General features: G+C 33.5%; 1 protein-coding gene across 1 annotated transcript; it reads left to right on the top strand.

Annotated features, from left to right (window-relative positions):
* The first annotated feature begins 7,144 nt into the window (after positions 1-7,144).
* LOC104891102 (phosphoenolpyruvate carboxylase kinase 2) lies at positions 7,145-9,268 on the top strand. The gene is made up of 3 exons (XM_010676753.3): positions 7,145-7,645; positions 7,943-8,337; positions 8,591-9,268. The coding sequence occupies exons 1-3, from the start codon at positions 7,248-7,250 to the stop codon at positions 8,644-8,646; spliced, it is 849 nt and encodes a 282-aa protein (XP_010675055.1). The 5' UTR covers positions 7,145-7,247; the 3' UTR covers positions 8,647-9,268.
* Positions 9,269-9,572: the final 304 nt, after the last annotated feature.

Below are 9,572 nucleotides of genomic sequence, written 5' to 3'. Positions count from 1 at the left end.
TCCTAATTTGGGAAGTATTGTATACAATAAATTATCTTCATGTTAATCTACTATCAAAGGTGATGATGTGCTGCTTGTTTCTTCAGCCCTTAACTGCCTCACTAATCTGCCTATTTACCTGTAATGTTGACTGGTGAATAGCAATTGAATAGTTGTATATATGATTATAATTAAATTAATCTATCAAAAATTTCTACTATAATAAAATAATATGCAACTTGGACCTATCTTAGTATTATATAGAATCAGTAATGGGACAAACAACAGTTTCTTTCAAGTTTAACCATTGAATCTTTACAAGTTATACTAAACAATTTCTCTTCATTTCAGCAAGCTCTAGAATCTCTTGTCACTGCATCCAAAACATTGTTATTCTGAATCTTTTTCCCTATTAAATATTCCTTGAATCCTGAGTTGTCTCTCTTATTCAACACCTTTGGAGTACTAAAACTCAACACCCTCCAAGAAGAAAATAATAATGTTATGTTGCTGATGCATTTCTGATCATCCCAACTACGAAAAGATTATACGTCTCATTAAACCGTGCCATAGAAGTCTCTTTGATCCTCGAAACAAGAAAATTGTAAAAACAGTTCAAATACAACAAAACTGTCTCTCCTATTTTAGTTCGGAATTTTCTAGTCCTTTTCCTAAGGATTTACACACGTCACATGAGTGCGTCCCAATATTCATGGTATATGACAGACAGACACATCCTACATAAAAACAGCCTGCACTTTTCATACTGAGCTTCTACTCAAAGTCTTTCAATACATGTCAGTATCTTTAGCTTTCATTTCAATTTTCACGTCATACCTAAATTTGTAACACTTTATATCCTAAAAATATTTTACTGCTATGAAATTTTATAAAAAAAGGAGCTGAAACTCTTTTAAAAAAGAAATAAAGATGGTTGCTTCAAGCATGAGGATCAAAATGGATAAATCTATATAATCATCATCAAAAGTATTTACAAGAGTAATAAGGAAGCCAAGACCAGTTGCAAGACATATTGTTAAATTTTGAGGACTAAAGCTTAAGATTCTGGGATACACAAAGCGAAGTTTGGTACTCACATAAGCCAATAAGCTACTTCTGTTAACTGTAAGCTGTTATGAAGAAAAAATCCATTTTGCTAGTGTTCGTTTTGTCGATATGTCATATTCAGTACCGCAGAATGCAACCAATCTCTGAAACTTGGTCCTCTGATTGATTCGTCCATTATAAGAGGGAGCTTAATGTTGATAATTCGTCAATATTTGTTTTTTCATATGGTTCTTGCTTTACTTGACTAGATGAGCAATGCTGAAAATATGAACTTTTCGTAATGAAGTGTGGAAGATAAAAATAAACTATGTATAGTTGCTTTCCCTTCTATGATTTGTGTGTTATAATACAACATCTTGAGATATTAACTTATTAAGGTAATGGTGAAAACAACAAAACAAAGTTTCTCTCAAACTAATGGTGAAAGTTAATGATGATATTTTCTTAGTTCACTTTTAACTCAACATGCTTATAGTTATAATTTCACTTATGTGCCTTTTTAAGAGTTATTATTTAAGCATCACTTCTGAATTTTTGTGGCGTTCCTGGTTAAATTTTTCTTTGCTGGAATAATTGATAAGAAGTAAATTTTATGACTATTTAGATGTTAGTTTCTAATATAGGAAGCCTGGTTCTTTGAACAGAATATGATTTCTTTAAGATAACCTCTCATGGTTCCTCTTCCTTTTTAGTTTGTTTATTTTCCCAACTTTAAATAGGTGTTTAAGAGACCTAAAAGATAACCGTATTTGACTACCCTATCCAAATTATCTCTCCTAAACACGAAATGAAACGGTATCCATATCCACAAGGGCTAAAGAAACAAGAGCTTATGTTTTTTTCTCCACACTTCTCTTCTTGATAAATTTTAACTAATGTAAGATTTCTTAAAAATTAATGATTTAATGTCAAAATCTTGCTAGCTGCCATCAACGTAGTAAACTGCTTTTGGTTTATGAGGTTTCGTCGGTGTTGTTGATAATTAGTTTTTTTCAGGAAGAGCTAGATGACATCATACGTTATGGCCATATAACAATTCTAAACTCTCCTTATTCCTAAACCTCATTGTTCCTTTGGAGAGCACACCTTCTCCCAGTAGCCAAGTTTAAAGTTGTAATATATACCAGCAACAAAAATGCTCTATAGACATGTTCAACACAATTTGCAGAGAAATCACCTAAACTCAGTACACTGATAAGCACATAGTTGATAAGCTAAACTTACTCTCCTGAAATAAGATAAATATCTAGAAACTTCAAATTTCAATTATAGTTTCTCATTATCTCCAAAAGAATCACATTTAGCAACAAAGAGCCTTTCACATCATATTGGAACTCAACTCCTAAAACGCAAGTACCCTCAGCAAAACAAAGGCTTCCATTATTTTGTTGAATGTTGATACCCTCCTCAACCATCCCAACACGTTAAACTATAGAACTATAGAATTTAGCACAATAACTGGAAGGTAGAGGCTTCCATTATTTAGGGAAAACCTTGAACCAAAGGGAAAAAAGAAGGGACATGAGTGAAGGAGAAAGAAAAGCATCGAACTTGAAAAATACCAATCAAAATTTCATATTCATCTGTAACAAAAAAAAACTAAGCAATTCAAGAAAAAATTGACAAATTCATACCAATAATTCAAGGTAAACAACCGTTTTGTTTGACAAGAAAGGACTTTGATTCGTGAGTTAGGGCAAATAATAAAATACACCAACTTTGCAGCCGAACTTGCCGCTAGCCTCGCCGCTAACTTCTAGCCACCACCCACCTCACCACCTGCCGTAATTAAAAAAAAAAAGTTAGGGCAGAGTAGAAACTTATTACTCAATAATCGAATTTTCCATAAATCGAATTTTTCATCATAACCTGACAAATGTCAGGATGTCGTCGGAAGTGCCAACCAGTCATAGGAAAAAAAGAAAAAGATGAGGGCGAACCAGAGAGGGTGTGAGTTGAGGAGGAGATGAGCGGTTGAATTTTCTTTTTCTTGACAGGATGAACAGTTGGAGTCTTGAAGGAGTGGAATACATGATATTTTGGGAAAATATTAGAGCGCGCTTCTTTTCACTGCTATTTTTTTTTGGGTTTGGGCAACGGGACATGGTTTGAATTGGACTATTTACTACACAAGGGCAACAAAATATATAGTTTCGTCGCCCAATTAAGATAATGGGCAACCTAAAATATATCTCGTCGTCCAAATATGAATTTGGGCAACAACAATGATTTTTGTCGCCCATAATTTACGCTATGGGCTACAAAATCAGCTTATCGCCCTTGTTTTCAACAATGGGCCACGACATTTCTTTTTGTCGCCCTTAAGTTTCAATTCCGTCGCCCAAAACCTTTTTTCTTGTAGTGCTTATACTTAACGTAAAAACTCGCGGATCCGCTTCCACTCTCACTCTCCTCTCTCTCTCTCTCCCCCCCCTCCCTCACTCACTCCATTTCTTTCCTTAAACCTAAAAATTCCAGCGGCCGTCACTCATCTCCTCTCTCTCTCTCTCTCTTTCTCTCTCTTTCTCTCCCTTCCTCACTCACTCCATTTCGTGTTCAATTTCGTTCGTTCAGCACTCCATTTCGTTCGTTCGTCATTTCAATTTCTTCACGCTTCACTCCATTTCTTTCATTCCATTTCGTTCGTGAAATTTCGTTCGTTCAACACTCCATTTCATTCGTTCGTGAAATACCGGTTTTGTTTTATGAGTCTACTGATTTCGTTCTTTGCGGATCTACGTCGCATATATACCATAGGTGCGTCGCAAAAGCCCAATGAGCGTCGGACCTTCAGGCACATACGACGCAAATCGTCTTCGCGGGTCTGCGTTGCATGGTCTTTAGCACGTTGCAAAAGCCCAATTTGCCTCGGACTTCATGACCCGTCCGACGCAGATCCGCGGCCGACAACTTAACCTAAAAACTCCAGCCTTATACTTAACGTAAAAACTCGCGGATCTGCTTCCACTCTCACTCTCCTCTCTCTCGCTCTCCCCCCCTCCCTCACTCACTCCATTTCTTTCCTTAAACCTAAAAATTCTAGCGGCCGTCACTCATCTCCCCTATCTCTCTCCCTTCCTCACTCACTCCATTTTGGTTCGTGAAATTTCGTTCGTTCATCATTTCAATTTCTTCACGCTTCACTCCATTTCGTTCGTTCCATTTCGTTCGTGAAATTTCGTTCGTTCAGCACTCCATTTCGTTCGTTCGTGAAATACCGATTTTGTTTTATGAGTCTACTGATTTCGTTCTTCGCACTCCAAGAATAAGGTAACTTGTTTATTTTTCCTTTTTCTTCTTTTTCGCATGTCTTAATTTTTAGTTATTTGTCATTTTTTCCAGATTTGTTTGAATACCTCCTCGTTTTTTCAATTTCGTGACTGTGGACATTTCTTCACTTTCCCAGTTCGAATTTCCAGAAATTTGACAAAGAACAACTGAAGAAGAGCCAGAAGATAATTGAAGAAGAACGATGAGTTTGTTTAGATCTGATTTTGTTGATTTTTAGGTTCAATTTTTTATCTTCGTTTTGTATTTTTTAGATTTGACAAAGAACAAAATTGAAGAAGAATAATATTTTATTTTCGTTCAATTTTTATATTCAATTTAGTTTAATTTTTGTTCAATTTTTAGGTTCAATTTCGTTTTATTTTCGTTCAGTTTTTAGATCTGATTTTGTTTTATTTTCGTTCATGTGTTTCATTCTGTTTTGAAATTTTGTATTTCATCCATGTTGGGTTCGACCCTGGTATAATATGATTTCGACATTTTTAGATTTGGTTGGTGTTTTATTTTCGTTCATGTGAGTTTGTCTCTGTTTTCAAGTTTGTTTTTTAGATTTGGTTGTTAATGGTGAAATAAATTATTATTATTTTTTGAAAAATGAGCCATTTGCGTCGGATGTGGCCCTCCATCCGACGCAAATCCTACATTTTTTTTAAAAAAAAATGAAGCATATGCGTCGCACAAAGCACAGCGTGCAACACAGATGTGTGATTTGCGTCGCACCATCGGCTATGTGCGACGCAAATTTCCCTTTTTTGTTGGGCTGTGGAGAGCCATCTGCGTCGCACCGTATACAAGGTGCGACACAAATAGCTAAACGATCTGCGTCGTTTCCGCATACGACGCAGATCAATTATAGGTCATCTGCGTCGAGACCTGTGCCGTCGGACCCATGTCCGATGCAAATAGGGGTCCCAGGTCCGACGCAAATCGACGTTTCTCCACTAGTGATTTAAACTGTTTTGTTCAATTTTCACAAAACAGAGTATATGTTTCTTGAGGATTGCATGAAATAGTGCTAAGTAATTTATGAAAATTGCACGAAACTGATTAGTTACGGAAGGAAAAAAAAACGAATTACTCAAATCAGGGTAAAGTTTGTTTAGGTCAAAATTATTGTTCATTGAGTATCAAATTTAAATTTGTCAATTAGGTCTTTTGCAATTTATGTTTCTCTAACTGTGAGAAGGAGGAGACGAAAATATTTTTTCAACATGGAAGTTTTTTAGATAGAATATGATAAAGAAGATTTTTTAGGATTGCATTGAGTAAAGTGGGACTGCGTTTAGCAACTCCCAATATCTATTGTTCCGAGATGGAGTAGGTATGTAGTTACTACACAAAAGTAGTTTTTTTTTAATATAAAAAAACCTAAACTTATTATATTCAGAAGGCTACTATTTTGATGAAAACTAGGAATGCATGTATGATGTATTATAGGATATTAAATAACAATACTGTATATGCTTGACTTAGCCTTTATTTGCTACAACTTCTCCAAAGGAGAATAATATATGCAAGTTCATAAACAGGCGCATAGGATGACATAACAAGCATAATCAATGTTATAACTATATTAATTAATAATATACATATTTTATATAAGTTTCAATAATTTTCATTCAATATAAATGTAGATTAGATAAGATAAATTCATATAAGTTGAATATAGCGGACTCTAAAAAAAAAAAAAAACTTTGAAGTAAAAAGTACTCCTTCCATTTCATAATATAATGTTCGTTTTTAATGGGAATTAAGGAGAATAGAATAAGACACTGTTGCTTAAACTTAACTTAATTTGTCTGAACTCAACTAAATGAAAACTGTAAGAGTAAACTGAACTGAATTTTCATTTATTCAGTCCAAAAAGAAAACAAAGCCGAAGTATTAAGGTTTCCCAAAAAAAATTAAGTGGTTTTTTTTGGTACTTTACTATATTTTTATCTTGGAACTCAGTAATTAATTTTTTTTTCCTTGAAAAAATCACAAGCCAATTTGGAATGATTTAAAACAATAAATAGGGGCATATATTTTGAAAAACATATTAAATTTATCTCTATTCTATATGTGAAGGGGGATAGGACACCAAAATATCAAAATTTCTAATTTACCCTCAATAAATTAACTCCTTAATATAACAAAGAACAAAAAAAAATACTCCAAAAACCACCATGTAATTTAAAAAAATATAACCATCAATAAAATCCCCAATTAAAGGGGGGAAAGATAACTGTAATTAAATACAACAGAATTAGTTTATAATCTTTAGGAGAACTTTGTAAATATTTTTTTATAAATAATCGCAATTAATTTAATTTCAATAACGATGTCGTACGCATAGCGTGCATATAAGACTAATTTTGAAAAAGTTAAGTTTGTGTAGAATTAAAGGATAATATAGTCTAAATAAATTGATTGAAAAGAAAATAGGCGCAACTGTTGGGACATCCAACAAAAAATACGAGCACCATATTATTGAAGAGACAGAGTAATTATTTTAATTTTAAATCAAATGAGGTATAGTGATGATTTATTTGTTCATGAGTGGAATGAAAGTGATATTTTTGTTCATGAAATGAACAAAATATGAGTAAGAAGAGAAATTTGGTGAACTTTTTGTTCACCATTAAACAAATAATTATTTTAATTTTATACCGGATATTTTATTTCCCAACTTGCATAGCACTCAATAATCGAGTGCATGAAATAAAACCAGCACCTAAGACCAAAATACCCAAACTACCCCAGCATAAAAAAAACACCACTCTAAGAATATTCTATTTCCTAACCAAAAATCCACCCCTTATTTTCTCTTCTCTCAACTCTAAACTCTCAACCGCTTATAAATACACACCAACCACCTCTGCTTGTAACCCCCAAAGAAAAAACACCACACTAAAAACCAACATCAGGAAATGTGTGAAAGCTTCAAACGCCAGTACCAACTTTGCGACGAGATCGGTCGAGGACGTTTCGGCGTCGTTTTTCGTTGTTTTTCACCTTCATCTCATACATCTTTTGCTGTTAAATCCATCGATAAGCGTCTCCTTTTAGACGACGAAACTGACCGTGAATGTCTCGATAAAGAACCTAAAATCCTTCAGATTCTCTCTCCTCATCCTAACATTCTTCAGATCCATGATATCTTTGATTCTGACTCTCATCTTTTGATTGTCACTGATCTTTGCCAAGAATCTACACTTTATGATCGAGTTGTTTCTGCTGGTCCTTTTTCTGAAACCGACGCTTGTTCTGTTTTTACTCAGCTTATCGACGCTCTCGCTCACTGTCACCGCAACTACATCTGTCACAGGTGCATGCACTTTTTTCTTCTTCTTCGTGCATTTTTTCGGTTTTAATTCTAGATCTGGGCTTCATCTACATTGGTCTTTTCTTGTTTTGGGTATTATTTTTTATAGAATTTAAAGACCCAGTTTTATATAAGTTTAAAAAGAACATAAACAACAAAAGAATTTGTGGGTTGTGAAATTCTTTATTGTTTTTGGGTATTTTATAGAATTGAAAGCAAAATTTTATGAACCCAGTTTTATAGTATAATTCTTTAAACCCAAATATATACTGATGTTTAATTTTTTGGGAAAATTTTCAGGGATGTGAAGCCAGATAATATTCTATTTGACTCAAGAAACAGGGTAAAGTTGTGTGATTTTGGGTCAGCAGAGTGGTTTGGAGGAGTAGAAGGAAGAGAGAGAATGAATGGTATAGTAGGAACACCATATTATGTAGCACCAGAAGTATTAGCTGGAAGAGAATACAATGAAAAGATAGATGTATGGAGTGCTGGTGTTATCTTGTATATTATGCTTGGTGGTGTTCCTCCGTTTTATGGTGACACTGTTGAAGACACTTTTGCAGCTGTTCTTCGTGGTAATCTTAGATTTCCCACTAAAATTTTCAGGTCTATTTCTCCTGAAGCTAAGGATTTGATGAGGAAGATGCTTTCTAAAGATGTTTCCAGAAGGTTTTCTGCTGAACAAGTCCTCCGTAAGTCCTCAATTTAATTTTCTAGTGCTTCAGAATGATTTTAGAGTTGCTCATTTGATATAAATCACATCAAAAAGTATTCATTTTTGGTAAGTGGGGATTTTCTAAGATAAAATTTGAAGTTTTAGGAGGTGGGTTTTGTTAGAAAATTTGTTAAATCTTCCAAAAATGGTAAATTGAATATTTTTTTAGGTGTTTTCTTGAGATATATTTATGATTAAGTGATTAACCATAGTTTTTTTTTCTTCTTCAGGGCACCCATGGGTAACAAGTGGAGGAATGACAAGCACAATGAATGACATGAGTTGAAGTTCTAACCAAAAGTACAAAAATTTTCTGTAATTTGGAGTTGTTGTAACTTGTAAATAGGAGAAGATAAAGTGGGATCAAGATGAAATTCCTAGAGGATGGATTGTTCCAGATTCTCCAAATATATTTCTCTGATCCCAAATTTTGAAGACTTAAAAAAAAAAAAACCAGAAAAAAAAAGAAGTCTTTAAAAAAAAAACCATAAAAAAATGATTTGAAAGCTTCTCCTGCTTATCTATGAAGAAGAGAAGAATCTTTGAAGTTGAAGACAAGATTGGCACCATTTTTTCTACCTGGTGTGGTCTCTATTAGTTTAGTGATATGAGCAGTATGTTAAAAAATATGAAAAGAAAAGTTGATTTCTCTTTTTTCTTTTTTTAATTACTTTGTTTAATCGGCAAGAAAGAGTTTATTAAGGATGTAGATATTAAGTAGGTAGACGTGGAATAATGTTTAGGCCTCCACTTAATCACTAAGTTTCCCATTTTGCCCCTTTTTTTTTGTAGAGAGTATATGGAGGCAAATGTGAGAGATTTTCTTTTTAGTAAGTGTATCTTGTGGATGTAATGAAATATGCCTAATTTTCAATATAATTTTGTACTATAAGTACTTTTGTGGTCCATATATCTTTTTGTGCTTTTACTTTCTTTCATGTGATTTTGTTGATGTTATAGGGATAAGAGTAATTATTACTTCAATTCCATATATACCACAACTTGCTTTTCTTTATTATTCTACTTTTGAAATTCTTTGGGTATATTTTGATTAAAGAAGTTGAAAATAGTAGAATATCAACAAAATTCTAGAAATAGAATCTGGGATATGCTAAGGGTTATACCCAAAAATACTATTTACATGAAGATGCTTTATTTATAGTTTTTGTTTTAAATGAAATGAATTGAATCTCCATGTTTGTGGAAAAGCAT

This window comes from Beta vulgaris, chromosome 4 (assembly GCF_026745355.1).
Source record: "Beta vulgaris subsp. vulgaris cultivar EL10 chromosome 4, EL10.2, whole genome shotgun sequence".
NCBI lineage: Eukaryota > Viridiplantae > Streptophyta > Magnoliopsida > Caryophyllales > Amaranthaceae > Beta > Beta vulgaris.
The sequence above is the reverse complement of the archived record's forward strand: the minus strand, read 5'-3'. Positions and strand labels throughout refer to the sequence as shown.